Here is a 20529-nt window from a genome sequence, read left to right as displayed (position 1 = left end):
AGATGCAGTGCGTCCTCGACAAACACGTTTGCAGGAAGTGTCAGCAGTTGCACAAGCTTGTGCTGCAGGTTTCAGAACTTGAGCAGCAGCTGGAGTCACTGTTTGCATCCGTGAGGCAGAGGACTACATGGATCGCATGTTATTGAGCTGGTCACACCACAAATTAGAAATGTACAGAGAGCAAAGAAATGTGTGATCATTTGGCAGTCTGAGAGAAGCAGACAAACTTCTTTGAGTCTTCTAGACTTGCTAATCAGTATTTAATGTTGGTTAACGGTGGGGCCGATGGTTCCTCAGAAGAGTGCAGCTAAAATCATCAGTGGCTCTACAGGCAGTACATCTGTACGGTGGGTAATGTGGCAGAAAAAGAAGGGAGCAGCAACAGTAATAAGGTTTTTAAAAAACAAAATCATGTGTGGGATGTGGCATTGCTGGTGAGGCCAGCATTTACTGCCCATCACTGATTGCCCAGAGGGCAGTTAAGGGTCAGCTACATTACTGTGGGTCTGGAGTCATATGTAGGCTGGACCAGTTGAGGATGGCAGGCTTCCTTCCCTAAAGGAGATTAATGAATGAAATGGGCTTTTTTGTGACAATCAGCAGAAGTATCATGATCATCACTACAACAAAAATCTTGAATTAAGAATTTAATCAAATTCCACTGTGTGCCATGGAGGATTCAAACCTGCGTCCAAGAACATTGTCTAAGTTTCTGGGTTAATAGCCGAGTGATAAAAACCACTAGGTTATCAGCTCCCCATACACGCACACAGACACACAAAACGGTGCCAAGGTAAACAATGTTAGAGTAGTTGTAGGACATCCATTAGGAGAGAGTGAGCAGCCAGAGGTTATGGTCTAAGTTGGTACTAATGACTTAAGTAGGGATTGGAGCTAGGTAGGACATTGAAAAGCAGGTTCAATCTCTGTGTCCGGATTATTCCCAGTCCCATTTCCTACTGAGCATAGAGGTAGGAGAATTGAGTAATTGTTGGCAAACTGGTAAAGGAGCCAGAGCATCTGATTTCTGGGCATCCGTGGAACCTGTACAAGCCAGGGGAGAGTGAGGACTGCAAATGGTGGAGATCAGAGTCGAGAGTGTGGTGCTAGAAAAGCAAACCAAAAAATAGTTTCATGAAATGGAGCCTGGGCAGGTAGATGACCATTTTGGAGATTGCTGGAAAAGGCAGCATCTGAGGAGCAGTAGAATTGACGTTTTGGGCTTAAGCCCTTCAACAGGAATCAAGCCCAAAACGTCAAACCTCCTGCTCCTCAGATGCTGCCTGACCTGCTGTGCTTTTCCAGCACCACATTCTCAAACCTGTACAAGCCAGTTAATCCAGACCTGAACAGGACTGGGATAAATATCAGTTAGGGGAGAGTTGAGGAGAGTTTAAACTAGATTGGCAAAACAGAGAATGGGAGGCTGAAAGTTAGTGGGTGACTCCAGAAGTAAGGGTTAAAGCACGTACTGCTCAGAAACTTTGCAGCATTGAAAATATACAAGGAGTATGTTCCATAAAGCCAGTGAGCTGGGATCCAGATGTATTTCCATATATATAGTTATGTAGGAAGTACAGCATGGAAACAGACCCTTCAGCCCAACTCGTCCATGCCAACCAGATATCCTAAATTAATCTAGTCCCATGGATGGGAGGTCAATATCCTTGGATTTTGAGTTTTCAGTCAGGATGGAAAACGGGAGGCTGTTCGAGCCTGTTCTGCCATTCAATATAATCATGGCTGACCATCCAACTCAGTCCCCTGTTCCCACACTTGCCCCATAACCTTTGATCCCTTTAACCCTAAAAGCTATATCTTTCTCCTTCAAAACATGGATCCAGTTGGATAATGTGGTTAAGGCATGTAGGACACTTGCCTGTATTTGCTGAAGCTTCGGGTTTGAGAGCATTAACCTTATGCTGGAACTGTGAAAAACATTGGTTAAGCCACAGTTGTTGTGTGCCATTCTGGAGTTGACTTTATAGGGATGGGTGCAGAGGAGATTTACCAGGATGTTGCCTGGACTGGAGAGTTCCAGTTATGAAGAGAGATTGAACAGATTGGGGTTGTTTTCCTTAGAGCAGAGAGACTGGAGGGGCACATGATTAAATGTCAAAAATTATGACAGGCATAGATAAGGTAGCCAGAAAGAGACCTTCCCTCTTGACGGAGGGATAAAAGACCAGGGGACATAGATTTAAGTTAAGGGGCAGAAATTAGAGGAGATAAAATAAAATCTTATTACTCAGAGGGCGGTGGGAATGTAAAAGTCACTGTCTGTAAGGGGTGTCAAGGTAGAAACTCGCATAACACTTAAGAAGGTGAGGCCACTTTTAGAATACTGTGTACAGGTCTGGTTGTCCTTCTATAGGGAGAATGTTGTTAAACATGACAGGGTGCAGAAAAGATTTATAGGGATATTGCCAGGTTTGGAGGGTTTGAGTTATATAGGGAGAGGCTGAATAGGCTGGGGCTTTTTTCCCAGGAGCATTGGAGGCTAAAGGTTGACCTTTATAAAATCAGGAGGGGCCTGGATAGGGTGAATAGTCAAGGTCTTTTTCCTAAGGTGGGTGAGTCCAAAACTAAGGGGGGGTGTTGGAAAGTGACATAGGTATATAGTGAGAGGGGAAAGATTAAAAAAGACCTGAGAGGCAACATTTTCACGCAGAGGGTGGTGCGTACAGGGAACGAGCTGCCAGAGGATGTGATGGATGCTGGTACAATTACAACAGTTAAAAACCATCTGTATGGGTAGATGAATAGGAAGGGTTTAGAGGGATATGGGCCAAATGGAACTAGGTCGGATTAGGATGTCTGGTTTGCATGATAAATTGGATAGAAGGATCTGTTTTTGTGCAATAAGACTATTGGTATTTAAATGGTGCACTTGCAGTGAAAAGGCATATAAGTTATGGGCCGAGTGCTGGAAAATGGGATTAGAATAGTTTGGTTTTGACTGATATGTACATAATGGGTTGAAGGGCCTTTTTCTGTGCTGTAGATCTGTATGACTCAGCTGAAGAAATTTCTCCTCATCTCAGTCCTAAATGGCTGGTCTATTTCATACCCTTAAACTGTGACCCCTGGCTCTGGCCTCCCTGGTCAGTGCTTCTTGGATCTACCCTGTTATAATTTTATGCAATTTCTATGAGATGGCCTTTGTTCTTCTAAACTCCAGCGAATACAGTCCCAACTAATCTAGTCTCTCTTCATGTGTTCGTCCTGCCATCCCAGGATTCAGTCTGATAAAATTGTTTAAAGAATCAATCACATCTACGATGAAGAATCAAATGAGACAGAATGGCTTGAGCTCAGAAACAGAAAAGGAGTAGCCAGACTGCCTCCGTATAGTGAGAGGGAGTTAGAGGAACAGATATGCCAGCAAATTTCTGGGGGCAAAGACAATTGGGCGATAATAGTTGGGAACTTAAACCACCCAAATGTCAGCTGGGATATGAACATTGTGAAAAACGGAGGGCACAAAATTCTTGAACTGCATTCAAGATAATATTTTTAGCCACATGCAACAAGTCCAGTATGAGAGAATGCAAACCAAAAACTAGTTTCATGAAATGGAGCCTGGGCAGGTAGATGACCATTTTGGAGATTGTGATCATAATCAGAAGGGGTTGATCACCTTGATGGAATTGTACTAAAGGCTCCCCAATATTCAGAGGGACATTGAGAAGCAAACATGTAGAGAGATTCATATTTATATAAGAATAATAGGATTGTAAGAATAATAAAATTGACTGGCTTGTTAAAGGTATTTAAGAACATTTTCTTTATCAATATTTAAATGTTTCTATTAGAGAAGGAGCAAAACTTGACCTTCTCTTGGGAAATAAGACAGGGCAAGTGCTGAAGTATTAGTAGGGAAACACTTTCTGCCCAGGGATCATAATATTATTAGTTTTAGAATATTTATGGAAAATGATAATCCTTCGATAAAAGTTAAAGTTCTTAATTGGAATAAGGCAAAGTTTAAGGGTGTGAAATAACTTTCAAAAGTTGATTGGAGTAGACTGTTCACAAGTAAAGGGATGACTGACAAGCGGGGTGCTTTCAAAAGTGTGATAACGAGAGTTGAGCCATTATGTTCCTGTTAGAGTGAAAGGTTGGTGAGATTAGGGAACAATGGATGAAAAAAGATGAATAAGAGTGCAAGAGGATCATGTATTAGATATAGACAGCTGGAATCAGTCTCTTGAAGAGTATTAAGATTGTAGGGGCATTGTACAGAAGGAAATCAGGAAGGCAAAGAAGGGATATGAGATAGCTTTGACTGATAAGGTTAAAGATAATCCAAAAAGGTGCCACAGATAGATTAAGACCAAGAGAGCAACCAGAGAGAGAGAATAGGATCCCTTAAGGATCAACAAATTTGTCTTTGTGTTGAACCTTAGGAGAGGGGAGAGATATTAAATGAATATTTTGTATCAGTTTTTACTGTTGAGAAAAAAATGGAGGCTAGAGAAATAAATATCGATGTTTTGATAATGGTTCACATTACAGAAGTAGTGCTGGAGGTATTCGAAAATATAAAGGTGGATTAATCTCTGGGATCTGATCAAGTATATGCCAGGTTGTTGTGGGAAGTTAGGGAGGAAATTGCAGAGCCTCTTGCAGAAATATTTGTATCATCAACAAACGCAGGTGAGGTCCCAGAGGACTGGAGGGTGGCTAATGTCATCCCATTGTTTAAGAGAGGCGGTAAGGAGAAGCCTGGAAGCTATTGACCTGAGAGTCTGACATCAGTGGTGGGTACATTGTTGGAGGTGATTCTGAAAAATAGGATCTCCGTGCGTTTGAAGAGACAAGGAACGATTACGGACAGTCAGCATGGTTTTGTGTGAGGAAAGTGTCTCAGAACCTTGATTGAGTTTTTCAATGAAGTAACCAAAATGATTGTTGAAGGCACATTGGTAGACATTGTTCACTTGGACTTTGGTAAAGCCTTTGACAAGGTTCCGCATGGTAAACTATTAAAAAAGTTAGATCTCATGGGATTCGGTGAGCTTGCCAATTGGATACAAAATTGTCTTTATGATAGGATACAGAGGAGGGGTGGTGGAGAGTTGTTTCTTAGACTGGAGGCCTGTAACCAGCAGTGTTACACAGGGATTGTTACTAGGCCTGTTTGTGTTTTCATTTATATAAATTATTTAGATGAGAATATAGAACGCATGGTTAGTACGTTTGCAGATGAAACCAAAATCATTGGTATAGTGGACAAATGAGGCACGTTATCTAAGATGGCAGAGATCTTGATCAATTGGGTCAATGGGTTGAGGAGTGGCAGATGGAGTTTAATTTGGATAAATGTGAGTTATTGCATTTTGGTAATACAAATAAGGACAGGACTTATACAATTAATGGTAAGGCCCTGGTTAGTGTAGAACAGAGAGACCTAGAGGTCAGGTACATAATTTGTTGAAATTTGTGTTACAGGTAGCCAGGGTGGTTAAGAAGGCATTTACCACACTTACCTTTATTGCTCAGATCTTTGAGTATAAAAGTTGGGATGTCATGATGAAGTTCTATAGGATTTTGGTGAGATCTCTTCTGGAGTAAATTGGTCAACCCGTTGCAAGAAGGATATTATTAAACTGGAGAGGGTTCAGAAAAGATTTACCAGGCAATGGAGGGTTTGAGTTATAAGGAGAGGCAGGATAGGCTAGGAGGTTGTTCACTGGAGAGTAGGAGGTGGAGTGCTGACCTTATTGAGATTTATAAAGTCATGAAGGGCATAGATAAGGTGAATGAAGAGTCTTTTCCCTACGGTAGGGGAGTTCAAAACTAGAGGGCATATTTTTAAGATGAGAGGAGAAAGATTTAAAAAGAACAAGGTGCAGTTTTTATACAGGTTTGTGTGTGGGATGAATTGCCAGAGAAAACAGTGGATGAGAAACGTTTACACTGTTTAAAAGACATTTGGGTATGTTCATGAATTGGAGGGAGATGGGCCAAGTGCAGGCAGGTGGGACGAGTTTAGTTTGGGAACGTGGTTGGCGTGGACTGTTAGTACCGAAGGGTCTATTTTCATGCTGTATGACTATAACTTGCCCACCACTCATCAATGTATAGTTCTCTGGCTTTTCCTTGCAGCCTTTCTTAAATAATAGCACAACATTAGCCATTCTCTGGTCTTCCACCACCTCATGTTTGGCTGTTATTGACAAAAATATCTCTTTTAGGGACCTCACAATTTCTTCCCTGGCTTTGCACAATGTCCTGCTATACACTTGATCATGTCTAGGGGATTTGTCAATCTTTGAGTTTTAAGACTGCTAACACCACTTTTGTAATGGGGACTCTTTTCAAGACATCACTATTTATTTTGCCAAGTTCCCTAGGTTCCATATGTTTCTCCACAGTAAATACTGATGTGAAATATTAGTTTATGATCTCATTCATCTCCTGTGGTTCCACACATCGATGATCTCATTGATCTTTAAGGGGTCCTATTTCCCCCCTAGTTACTCTTTTGCCCCAATATACTTGCAGAATCTCTTTGGATTCTCCTTTACCCTATCTGCCAAAGCTATCGCATGTACACATTTTGCTGATTTCCCTCTTAAGTGAACCCCTACACCTCGTACAACCCTCAAGAGACTCACTTGATCTCAGCTATGTATACCTGACATTTGCCTCCACTTTGTTTGGAGTCTCAATATCTCTAGACATTCCATGTTCCCTACTGCTGTTAGCCTTGACCTTCATGGTAACAGAGACATGTTAGCCCTGTACTCTCATTATCTCACTTTTGAAAGCCTCCCACTTGCCAGAGTCCCTTTACCTGTGAACAGCCTCCCCCAGTCAACTTTTCAAAGATCCTGTCTAATACCAACAAAATTGGCTTTTCCTCAATTTATAACTTTAGTTTGTGGACTGCGACTATCTTTTGGTGCTCCTCCACTAACACCTCAGCCATTGCCATGTCTTATTTCCCAAGACGAAGTCGAATTTTGCCCCTTCTCTAGAAAGGGTATCTATATATTAATTGAAAAGCATGAATGCATTTAATGAATTTCTCCCCATCATTCTCCCTTAACACTATGACTGGGATTGTCATGACACTATGACAATCCCAGTCTTCCTACATATTTGCTTCTTGATTTCCTTCTGATTATTTGGGGACCTTTAGTACAATCCCATCAAAGTCATCACCCCTTCTTGTATCAGTTCTACCCATCTAGTATGAAACTTTAGATAAAATAGCACAATGAGAGGCAAGTGACTTCCTTGAGGGTGGATAAATCATCAGAGCCGAATGAATTCTTGTATCCTATTCTGGAATCCATAGAAGAAATAGCAGAGGATGATTTTTCTGTCCTCACTAGATACAGATGAGGTACCAGAGGATTGAAAATCCACAAACCATTATTCAAAAATTTATAGAGCAGTCAGTCTGACCACTGAAATGGGTAAATGACTGGAATCAATACTGAAGGGTAAGATTAGCTGTTACTTGGAAAGGCACAGATTAATCGGGGATAGTCAATATGGTTTTGTTAAGGGAAGGTCATATTTATTAACTTTATTTTTTTGAGGAAATAATAAGAACGATTGATGAGAATATTGCAGTGGAGCTTGTCAATATGGATTGTAGTAAAGTATTTGATGAGGTCCCTTGGCAGACTGGTTAGAAAAGTTAAAGCCCATACAATATAGGTAAATGTGATGAGTTGGATCCAAAATTGGCTTAATGATAGGAAACAAAGGGTTATGGTCGACTGCTATTTTTTTAAATGGAAAGCAGTTTCCAGTGGTGTTTCATAGGGCTCAGCTTTGGGTCCTTTGCTGTTTGTTTTATATGTTAATAATTTAGACATAAATATCAGAGGCATGATTGGGAAATTTGCAGAATATACAAAAATTAGTGTATAACTTATTGTGAACAAGATAGCTGTCATTGGCAGGATAAATTGCTGAAAAAGCTCAGCAGGTCTAGCAGCACTAATTAGATTAGATTCCCTACAGTGTGGAATCAGGCTCTTCGGCCCAACAAGTCCACACCGACCCTCCGAAGATTAACCCAAACCCCTCTGACTAATGCACCTAACACTACGGACAATTTAGCATGGCCAATTCACCTGATCTGAACATCTTTGGATTGTGGGAGGAAACTAGAGCACCCAGAGGAAACCCATGCAGACACGGAGAATGTGCAAACTCCACACGGATAGTTGCCCAAGGCTGGAATCGAACCTGGAACCGTAGTGCTGTAAGGCAGCAGTGCTAACTACTGAGCCACTGTGCCCCCACTGGTGAAAGGAAATCAGAGTTTACGTTTTGGGTCTGGTGAACCTTCCTCACAATTGATATTAGTGGTTTGATCAAGTGGGTGAAAAACCAGCAAATAGAATTCAATCCAGAGAAATAGGGGTTATGCATTTGAGCAGGGCAAACAAACCAAGAGAATATATAATAAAAGGAGGCTGTTGAGAGGGTAGAGGAAGTGAGACACCGGAGATCCCTGAAGGTGGTGGGACAGGTACACAAGGTGGTAAAGAATAAGGATAATTGCCTTCATTCTTGAAAACAGGAGCAGGGATGTAATGTGAGAACTGTACCAGATACTGGTTGAGTCACAGCTGGATTTTTGTGTACAGTTCTGGCCACTTCTTTACAGGAAGGACATAATAAAGAGAATCCAGAGGTGATTTACAAGAGTGTTTTGCTTTTATTTATAAGAATGTCGCCACGACTTGAACATTGCAAGTATGAGGAAAACATGGATAGGCTAGCATTGTTTTCTTTAGAAGGCTGAGGAGTGACTTAATTGAGATGAGGGGATCGAATATTGTAGACAGAGAAGACCAGTTTGTTCTTGTGAGGAGGTCATTTAGCAGAAGTGCACAGATTTAAGATGTTGGGTAGAAAGATTAGAGATGACAGGTGCCTTTAATTTGCTGCCTAGTTTGGAGGTTGATGTGAAAAACCTCAACTCATTTAAACAAGAACTGTATCTGCATCTAAGGCCTAAGTGAGATTAGAATGAGACACTAGTATTTTTTCAGCTGACACAGACATGATGGCTGAATGGCCTCTTTCCTACTGTGTTGTAACTACTCTAAGGTTCTAACAACAGAAAGTAGTAGGAATATCCAGCAGACATTTGATCCTGATGTTTGATGCTGATCAGCTATGGGCTAGTGCTGGAAAATGGGACTAGTGTAGATTTAGTGTATCTTTGGCAGTACAGACTAAATGGGCCAAAGAACTTTTCTCATTGTATGATTCAATGATTTCTATTCCCCTACCTTCTCTGTAACGCTTCTAACAATTATCAAATTCCCTCTTGAAATGATTAACTCTGCCTCCATCGCTCTATCAGACAGTGCAATTCAAATCTTAACCATTTACTGGATAAACAAAAATATTTCCTTATTCTTGCTTCTTTAATTAGTCACTTTACACTGATGTCCTCTGGTCCTGAGGAAAAGTTCCTTCTTACGTACTCTGTAGATCTCTGGAACTGTACGAGAATCCTCAATATTGAACTCTAACTTCTCACTTCCGTATCCAAAGGTATTGGTACATTTTCCAATTCATTTTTAGATAATATATCACAGAATACCCTTTTCACCCTATTTGTCTGAAATGTACAGCTCATTTGCTGATCTCATTTGTCTGAAAATATTATAAAACTGCTCCAATGACTTTAATTCTTGTGGAAACATTGTACATAAATTTCCAGAAAATGAGAACTCATTATTAATGTCATAACAGTGCTGCAGAGTCTAGACTATCCCTGACTAATGCCATTGACCTATCAAAGTTTTTGTGTATTCTTGAGAGTATGGCCCCAATTTTGAATCCTCTGGTTATTATTATATTTAAGAAATGTGATTTGTTTATGACTAGGTCCATGAGATGGTAACAAAAGGCTATTTTCCTGCATCTGAAGAAACTCTGCTGGCCCTGGCTGCCCTGAGACTGCAGTTTACAATCCGCGATTTCACCACACATGTGCCACTACCTAAACTTCAGGAGTTATTTCCTATGCATATTCTCCAGGCTCGGGTCCAGCAATCTGTAAAGGCTTTACTTTCCACAAATAGTAAGGGTCTGAGTCACTTACTGCCAGGAGCTCTGGCGAGCAGCCTGTGGGGCAGCACAACCCAGAAACAGAAACTTGAGGAAGAACAACTGTTAAAAGTACGGCTCAAAGAGGAGGCAGCGGCTTTAATGGCCACAATTGTTGAACAATGGAAACAGCTTCCAGGAATGACCCAACTGGAAGCTATGACAACATACCTCAGCATAGTGAGGGAATGGTCTGGATATGGAGCTACACTGTTCGAAGTAGGGGCGTTTATGGTAAGTGCATTGGATAATTTATTTGTCTTTGCATCAGAACTTGTGCAGTTTGTGTGTTTTAAAAAAAACACTGTAAATAATATTATGTAGACATCTATCAGCTCCTGTAGCATCCAGCCACTGTCTAAGGTGATCTTCTGTTTCTGAAGCAGACCTCACTTTTTTACTGGTAATTCTGTTCATTATTCTTTGTGACCTACTTGCAGATAAAGCAAAACATAACCTCAAACCCAGAATTTTTGATATATTGCAATTCTGACTTCAGCCAGTATATTCTCTCCCAGTATGACAAGAGGAACTGAGAGAATGAATATCAGGAGAGTTTCAGTCAGGACAGGAGAAGAGTGCTTGCAGAAGGTTCGCAATATTACCATCAACTCCTGATCTCACACAAAGCTTCCTACATCCTCAACCATTGATCTTTTTATTCCAATTAGATCGTGGAGAAGTTCTGACATTATTGTTTGACTTGGTTGAATTAGTCTGATCAGATGATCCAGTTTAAAGCCTCCGTTGTTAATCTAAACCTGACACCACAACTGGCTCCAAGTGACTGCTTCCTGGTTTAAACTGAGTCCCTCAGACTGCAGTCATCTATTGAAACAGATTTCATATTAAATTGTATAAGCAAACAGATGTGGTTAATTGTTCACAGCCATACATATACAAATAATTCATGTTTATGTACTGATTTAAGTGGCTGTATCCCCAGCTCACCTTTGAGACAAAGCTTCCAGTTCAAAATTAATTTTAATGCATTTTACAGGGAATATAAAGTTGCTTTGAGCTAAGTTTCTGTATCAGTAGAATGTTCATTAAACACCTGTATCTATATTTAATGTCTTTACACGTTCAGGCTGAGGATGTCATTAGTACATAATCTATGAAAAAAATCAGAGTGGCCGTAGTTGTAAATCTCATCCCTGTAAGAATATTTTTATAGTTCCATCCTTCTCTCAAAGTAATAAAAATAATAAAAATTAAGATTCTGATTAATAACCATCTTTCCCATTCTACTGATTTCAATATATTTATTCAAATTAGTGAAACTTTGTAATTCATGCACTGAAGATGCCAATTATTGTAATTACAGTGCAGAAGTACAAAATGAGGCCATTTTGCCTAGAGGTCTGTGCAGGTTTCTTGGTATGTATCTCACCTGGTCCTCCTCTCACTCCCTGTACTCTGACATGCCACCTCCCCACTCTTCTACCCAATTCGATCTCCAGCACACTTCCCGTACCCTCTCTCATGCCACCAAATCTAATCCTACACTTCCCCCTCACAATGTATAATGCCCATCCAGTTACTTCCTATACATTTCAATACAGTACATTAACTAATGGTTACATTACTGAATTAGTAATCCAGAGGGCAGGATAAATTCTGCCCTTAAATCTTGGGAGTTTAAATTTCGTTAAATAAATCCTGATCTTTAAAAAAAAATTTTGGTCTCTGTTATGGAAATCATGAAACTTGTAAATTGTTTTAAAACTCATCTGGTTCATGGATGACAATGGGCAAAGAAATCTGCCACCCTTATTGGATTTGCTACACATAAACGTGATGAACTCTTAACTGCCGTTTATGAAAGCAATTACAGAAGAACCTCGATTATCTGAATATTGATTATCCGTCAAGATTGCAAGGTTCCGACACTTGGCTAAACTACTATCTGGCATTTGATGATCTGGAATTGGTTAACCGAACGAAATGCTGCCCGCCTGTGTCCTTCAGATAATCGACGTTCTTGATTGGCTCAAGATTGGCTCGCAATGTTCCAACCAATAGAACTTCAGCTAAAAATGCTACTTATTCACTGCCTGTAAATGAATATGACCTAGTTGGTTGTTCATTGCCATTCCCCTGTTGTTTTCTACCTTGTCTAATTCAATTCCCACACTTGTTTTTCGTACCCTTTAACAGGATACCCAGTCTAATTCTTCTCCAAGTCACTCCCTATGACCTCTTCAAAGATACCAACTTATTCTAATTTCACTCCTCAATTCCCAAGTCTGAATCATTTCCATAAAACTAAGATTTAATTCAAGTGAAGCTACAATCATCACACCCTTTCCATTTGATAACAGTCCTTTTCATCTCAACATTTTGGCTTCTGCCCTTCTTTCTCCTTGTCAGTCAAGATCTCATCATTCTGTGTCTCAGTTGTATGAAACACATTGAAAGATTTATGCAAAATAGGTTCTTCATCTACTTTCTTTGTTGCTATTTCAAGAAACTGATGTTAATCATTTGATCAAGGGAAACTGCCTTTTTGAAACCTGTACTAACTAGCCCCAATAAATTCATATTTCTCCAATTGCTTAGTAATTTTATCCTGTTTTATTGACTGTCTTTGGTTCACAAGAACTGAAGTCTAACTAGTAAATAATTGCATGGGAAAGCTGGATAATGTATTGCTGGCTGAGTTCATATAAAACCCAGTAATGCCGATGGGCTTAGTAACTGCTAGTCATGACTTGTACCTGGTGATAGTAATTCTATGCGTAACTCAGCCAAGAAAATCCACCAATGATACGGTCAGTCTGTTGTTAGAATTTAATTGCTAGAAAGATGTAAAAAGATATCTAGTTAGTGAGATATCTTGACTTTGATCTTGATAATAAGTCACCTTATTATGTACTGGCCTCTGTTTTGCTGGACTGGAGAAGGAAAAAAAAGCTGTCAGGATTGTCTAATACCCTCTATAGGTAAATAGCCTACTTCCTGCCCTCACACTCTCCTCAGCCTATCAGCTGCAGAGGCTCTTATTCATGTTTTAGTTACCTCCTGTTTAAACGATTCCAGTCTTTCTCTGGCCAACTGTCACGTTGTAGTCTCTAAACTTGAGCTCATCAAATTTCTGCTGGCCATATCCTAACTCAGATAAACTCCTATTAGTCTTTCACACCTGTGCTCACTGTTGTACATCGGTTACTGGTTGAAACATGTCCTTATTTAAAATTTCTATTTTGATGTTCGAACCTCTCCATCGTCTTCCTACATTTTTAAGAACCAGGTTCCTGTAATTCTAGACTGCTGAAATATTTCCTTTAGCCTACCATGGATAACTTTGCCTTAAGCTGTCCAAACCCTACACTCTTGAATTTCCATCATAATTCTCTCCCCCTTCCAAGAACTTTCTGAAAATCTGTCTTTTAGATCAAGAGTTTAGTCATCCTGCTCTTGGAAGGATGTTGTGAAACTTCAAAGAATTCAGAAAAGATTTACAAGGATTTATGCCAGAGTTGAAGGGTTTGAACTATAGGGAGAGGCTGCATAGGCTGGGGTTCTTTTCCCTGGAGCGTCAGAGGCTGAGGGGTGACCTTTCAAAGGTTTATAAAATCATGAGGGGCATGGTTACGTTAAATAGGCAAGGTCTTTACCCCGGGGTGGAGGAAAACTAGAGAGCACTGGTTTAAAGTGAGAGAGGAAAGGTTTAAAAGGCACTTAAGGAGCAACTTTTTCACGCAGAGGATGGTGCGTGTATGGAATGAGTCACCAGAGGAAGTAGCGGAGGGTGGTACAATTACAACATTTAAAAGGCATCTGGCTGAGTACATGAATAGACAAATGAGACTAGATTTCTGTAAGGTATCTGGTTGGCATGGATGAGTTGGACCGTAAGGTCTGTTTCCATGCTGTAAATCTCTGTCTATCTGCCATAATGTAATGTTTGGAGATGTGGTATATTATCTGATTACACTCCTTTGAAGTGTACTGTAATGGATAAAGTTGCTACATAACTGTAAAGTGTTGTTAATTATGAATTCATCATTTATAAAATTCAATCATGAAAATATGCCCAGAAAATGGGAGAAAAAAGGCAACTGAGTTCATTAAGTATAAGTAAAATTGTGTCTTAAAAGTAAATATTTATTCATACTAGTAGAACCAGACCAAATGACTGTTTTAAGAGTAGATAAAGTTTGCCCTCTGAATGCATTGCAGAATTCGGCAGTGAGCGTGGCTCAGACCCTGTGGTTGGCAGTAGGAGCAAAGGGTCTTGCTCTCTACAAACAAGGAGATGTGGAGTCTGTGGAGAGTTTTGATTATCGGCAGATTTCATCATTTGAAGTGACAGAAAGGAACACCTTCAAAATTACTCTGAGGAAAAAGGACTTGCTATTTGAGTCCTGCAAGGTATGGCAAAGAATACTGTGTTTCTATAGTTGCTGATTCATTCAATCACAAGCTCACATTGTTTCCGTTAAACCTTTTGCTGTCATCCTGATCATTCCTCCACCTCAACCCTTATCTCCATTCCCGCAAGTCTGACTGATGCTGCCATTCACTGCCAGAGGGGAAAGCAACTAGAGTTTCTCATCGTGAAAGTCACCAGAATCGGGCTTAACCAATATCCTCCATATTTAAATAGCCTACAGCTTGACTCCACATCTGCTGCCAAAACCCTCATTCACACGAACACACACGGTGTCTCGTCCATCTCTCTACTCCATGCGATGTCCAATAAAGCATGAGGAGCTCATGGATTTCTTCTTCACTAACAAATGTTGAAACATTTATTGGACAGGTGGTGGCCATTTGGCTCATTTGAGTCCATCACTGCATATCAATCTAGTCAGTCCCATTCCTCCAGTCTATCCCTGTAGGTTTATTTCCTTCAAGTGTCAATTATGTTTGAAATCATTATTCTCATTTTCACCACCATTGTGGGCAATGAGTTCCAAGTTATTACCACTCACTGCACAAAAATACTATTCCTCATTCCCCTGCATCTCTCACTCAAAACCTGAAATTGAGAGTCCCCTCACCCTTTTACTATCTCAATGTAACACTTGTTCTGCATCTACCTGTTGTCATTGTGTACACTATGATCAAATCTCCCTCGATCTCCTTCGCGCCAAGGCAAACAACCCAATTTTTCCAACCTAAACCTCATCCCTGGAATCATTCTGGTTTATCTCCTCTGCAACCTTGAGAACCTTTACATTTTTCCTAAAGTGTGGTGACCACAACTGGACGTAAAGCTCTATTGCAGCGTAGCGAGAGCTTTATAAAAGGTTCAGTATTGCTTCTTTATTTTGGTACTGAATATCTCTATTTATGAAGCCCAGGATCAGTCATAACTATGCAACTGAGGTCCCTCTAATCTTGCACTATGATTAGGATTGTGCCATTAAGTGTTTTGGTTCTCCCTATCACTTCTGCCTAAATGTATAACTTCAAATGTCTCTGAATTTAATTCAGTCTGCCACATGCCTGTCCATTTTGCTGACCTATCAGTGTCTTCACTAGAAAGTGGGACGAGTGTAGATTTAGAGCAGTTTCTGTCTGTGCAGACACAATGGGTTGAAAAGCATTTTCTATATTTATGGTTCAAAATATTTAATTAGTTTGCTATCTTTGTTCACCATTATAATTGATCTAGGTTTGTCTTCATTAATATTTTTTCCTTCACCTCTAGAAGCTTTTATAACATGTTTGTGTGTTTTGCACAAGTTTATTCTTGTAATCTACCTTCCTCCTTAGTTTTAAAATGGTGATGGAAAAAGATAGACCAGATCTAAAAGTTGAAGTTCTAAATTCGAGAAAGGCAAATTTTGACGGTTTTAAGCAAGAATTTTTAAAAGCTGATTGGGGGCAGATGTTTGCGGGTAAAGGGATGGCTGGAAAATGGGTAGCCTTCAGAAATGAGATAAGGAGAGTGCAGAGAAAGTATATTCCTGTTAGGGTGAAAGGAAAGGCTGGTAGGATAGGGAATGCTGGATGACTAAAGAAATTGAGGGTTTGGTTAAGAAAAAGAAGGAAGCATGTGTTTATGTGTAGGTAGAATATATTAAGTGAATCCTTAAGAGTATAAAGGCAGTAGGAATATACTTAAAAGGAAATCAGGAGGACAAAAAGAGGACATGAGATAGCTTTGGCAAATAGAGTTAAGGAGAATCCAAAGGGTTTTTACAAACACATTAAGGACAAAAGGATAACTAGGGAGCAAATACACCCCCTCAAAAATCAGCAAGGTGGCCTTTGTATGGAGCTGCAGGAGATGGCGGAGAAACTAAATGAGTATTTTGCATCAGTGTTTACTGTGGAAAAGGACATGGAAGATATAGAATGTAGGGAAATAGATGGTGGCTTCTTGAAAAATGTCCATATTTCAGAGGAGGAAGTGCTGGATATCTTGAAATGGGTAAAGGTGGATAAATCCCCAGGACCTGATTAGGTGTACCCTAGAACTCTGTGGGAAGCTAGGGAAATGATTGCTGGGCCTCTTGCTGAGATATTTGTATCATTGATAGTCACAGGTGAGGTGCAGGAAGACTGGAGGTTGGCTAATGTGATGCCACGATTTAAGAAAACTGGTAAGGACAAGCCAGGGAACTATAGACTAGTCAGCCTGACGTTGGTCGTGGGCAAGTTGTTGGAGGTAATCCTGAGGGACAGGATGCACATGTATTTGGACTGATTAGAGATAGTCAACATGGCTTTGTGTGTAGGAAATCATGTCTCACAAACCTGATTGAGTTTTTGAAGAAGTAACAAAGAGGATTGATGAGGGCAGAGCAGTAGATGTGATCTATATGGACTTCAGTAAGGTGTTCGACAAGGTTCCCCATGGGAGACTGATTATCAAGGTTAGATCTCACAAGGAATACAGGGAGAACTAGCCATTTGGATACAGAACTGACTTAAAGGTAGAAGACAGAGGGTGGTGGTGGAGGGTTGTTTTTCAGACTGGAGACCTGTGACCAGTGGAGTGCCACAGGGATTGGTGCTGGGCCTTCTACTTTTTTTGTCATTTACATAAATGATTTGGATGTGAACATAAGAGGTACAGTTAGTAAGTTTGCAGGTGACACCAAAATTGGAGGTGTAGTGGACAGCGAAGAAGGTTACCTCGGATTACAAAGGGATCTTGATCAGATGGGCCAATGGGCTGAGGAGATGGTGTTTAATTTAGATAAACGGGAAGTGCTGCATTTTGGGAAAGCAAATCTTAGCAGGACCTATACACTTAATGGTAAGGTTGTAGAGAGTATTGGTGAACAAAGAGACCTTGGAGTGCAGGTTCAAAACTCGTTGAAAGTGGAGTCGTAGGTAGATAGGATAGTGAAGAAGGTGATGGTATGCTTTCCTTTATTGGTCAGAGTATTGAGTACAGGGGTTGGGAGGTCATGTTGCGGCTGTACAGGACATTTGTTAGGCCACTGTTGAAATATTGTGTGCAATTCTGGTCTCCTTCTTATCAGAAGGATGTTGTGAAACATGAAAGGGTTCGGAAAAGATTTACAAGGATGTTGCCAGGGTTGGAGGATTTGAGCGAGAGGGAGAGGTTGAATAGGCTAGAGCTGTTTTCCCTCGAGGGTTGGAGGCTGAGGGGTGACCTTTTAGGGGTTCATAAAATCATGAGGGGCATGGATAGGGTAAATAGACAAGGTCTTTTACCTGAGGTGGGGGAGTCCAGAACTAGAGGGCATAGGTTTAGGGTGAGAGGGGAAAGATATAAAAGACATTTAAGGGTCAACGTTTTCATGCAGAGGTTGGTCCGTGTGTGGAATGGATTGCCAGAGAAAATGGTGGAGGCTAGTACAATTGCAACATTTAAGAGGCCTCTGGCTTGGACTAAAGGGTCTGATTCCATGCTGTATATCTCTGTGCTGAAATCTGAACTGTTCCTAATTCTTGGATCTACTCAGTTTATGGCCAATTTGCATGCTCCTTCCTTCGATCTGATACCATCCCTAATTTCCCTTATTAGAAATGGTTATAGTCAGGCCATCTTTCCCATTGCTTTGAACTTCCCACAATCAATACCCATGGGTAAACAACTCCTGAATAATTTCATAGAGTATAATCTGACTGAGCAATTCCCATGGATCCTTTATGATGAGGCAAGCTGCTAAATTCATATACAAACATACTTTAAAAAAATGATTTAGTTAGAATATTCTATGTAAAATGTGTCATCTAATACTTGGACAAGCACAGAAATACAAAGGTGATTCTCTGGGTTGTATTCATGAGTTGTATCACACATTCAAAAATACAAAACTATGTCCCAGACCATTAAGCACATTTTGTGTTACCTGGAAACTCCATTTTGAATTGACAAACACTTACTACTCCCAGCTCCCTGCTTGCTTCAGTCAACATAATGATTGTCACAGGACGATAATTAAATCTGAATTCCCTTTTCACTTATCTTCTTCTAAATTTGATTAGATACTCTCTCTCTCTCTCTCACACACTCACACACACGCGCACAGTTCCCCCACATCACCCCACTCCACAATATACCATTAGACAGTCTCTCTTAGTGAGTTACAACATGGCTGGCTGATGTGAAGAAATGGTTTCTGATTGCTTTTCTGATTTTTTAAAAACTCTTAGGCCCAAGAGATTGTCCAGCTGATTACAATTTACAGCGCCAATCACTTCAAATCCTCGACTCGATCTGGTGATCATCGAAGTAGACCAATCATAACAGGTAGCCTGGCCAACAGTCACCATTGTAACCTGCACAATGATTCCAGCACAGAAGAAGCTTGAACCCTGTTGGGCATCTAACATAGCAGAGCACAGTGGGAGAAATACTGGTGAAACATTTCACTTTCCTCATTACTACAGCATTATTAGGCCTTAGCACACCATACATAGATAGTATGCATCATCTTAACTTAGTCTTTCATTCTTGCCAACGATCTCTGTACAAGCTCTTGCAGCAAGAAGTTGGTCCCTTTTTACCAACTTTTGGTTGGTTCAACTTCACTTAAAAGATTTAACACGTTATAAGCCACCTGAGTAACAAAAGTTTATCTTAGTCAGAAAATTGAGGTGTCAGAATCAAACGTCTTGGCTTATTGAACTATCCTGAAGGCAGCAAGTGGAGTGAAAGAATCCTGTGCTGTTCTCAGACAAAGGCCTTAAAGTCTGGGGCTGCGGAAGAGCAAAACAGTTCACGCCTCTTTTATTTATATAAAAATGTGAATTATTCCAGTGAAATCTTCCCCGATATCAACAAAAGCTGTAATTGCTGCAAAGAATCCCAATTCCTTTTCATATAATTAAAGTGGACAATTGCTTTGACTCTGATTGTGTACCGGGTGATGGAAGAGCAAGAGGAACCAAGCCGGGATTAGAATACTTAAATCTCAGACAGTGTTTATGATTCATCACGGATACTACGTTGAGGTGAAATTGTCACTGTCTTGATTAATATTAATCTGTACCTAGAAATCAGGAAACATTGAAAATTAATTGTCTTTCTGCTTTTAAAACACTACCCACCCTAACTTGAGAATCATAACTCCATGAACTTACTGCTTTCCTTTTAAAAAGGTTGCAACTCTATTATATAAACCCAAAGAGCTCAAGGACTGCTGATAACAAAAGAAAACACAAATGTGCTCGAAATACTCAGCAGTCAGGCAGGATCATGAAAGATCACTGACCTGAAATGTTACCTTTGTTTCTCTCGACAGATGTTGCTTGACCTACTGAGCATTTGTTTTTATCTCAAATTTCCAGCATCCGTCGTCCGCTGCTGTTCTGTTGGTAGAATATGGAGTAACCAGAGTCTGGAAACATTTGGTTACTGTGCAGTTTTACTGCTCAATATAGACAGAGTTCAAGCAGTGTACGGGAAACTATGTACCAAATTCTCAAGAATCAGGAGGTAATTTATTATATCAATTTGTATACTTCTGAAGCTACAAAAAAAACAGTGTCAACTATAATGATCAAACTCATTGTTTAAAGCTGCTGGCAGCTTTAGTTTTACACAGGGACTTCCATATTGAATCTTAAACTCACTATGCAATGAAAATAATTTTTTTATTTAACGGTACACTGCATGTTCCCTCTTTATTGAAATGTACATTTACTGCACTATGCTGTACAGATGAATTTGTGCAATATGTAAAAACTATCAAAATTAAAACAACTTATTTTAGTACTAGAAAATTAGATTTACTGGTTTATTTACTAATGTACAGTTATTTTAAATCTCTAAGCTATATTCCAAAACAGAAAAAGCTATACTCCAAAACAGAAAACAATAGGCATGTTAGCCTAACATATGCCACAGGAAAAATGAAGAATCTGTCAGTTGTAGCCTGAGTGCATTAAGATTTTCTTGAAAGCGATCAAAGGATCAATGGGTATAGGTGGGAACAAAGTGGAAACGACATTATATCTTTGGTCCAAAGATATAAAGAAGTACTGAACTCAAGGGCA

General features: G+C 40.0%; 1 protein-coding gene across 1 annotated transcript in view; it reads left to right on the top strand.

Moving 5' to 3' along the window:
* plekhh3 (pleckstrin homology, MyTH4 and FERM domain containing H3) overlaps positions 1–20256 on the top strand; it is a 71124-nt gene extending 50868 nt beyond the window's left edge. The window contains exons 11-13 of the mRNA XM_072561147.1: positions 9874–10329; positions 14281–14472; positions 19822–20256. Coding sequence (XP_072417248.1) covers positions 9874–10329; positions 14281–14472; positions 19822–19914 — 741 coding nt within the window. The 3' untranslated portion in view covers positions 19915–20256. The remainder of the gene's footprint in view (positions 1–9873; positions 10330–14280; positions 14473–19821) is intronic.
* Positions 20257–20529: the final 273 nt, after the last annotated feature.

Source organism: Chiloscyllium punctatum, chromosome 42 (genome assembly GCF_047496795.1).
Source record: "Chiloscyllium punctatum isolate Juve2018m chromosome 42, sChiPun1.3, whole genome shotgun sequence".
Classification (NCBI taxonomy): domain Eukaryota; kingdom Metazoa; phylum Chordata; class Chondrichthyes; order Orectolobiformes; family Hemiscylliidae; genus Chiloscyllium; species Chiloscyllium punctatum.
This window is presented reverse-complemented; position numbering and strand designations above follow the sequence as displayed.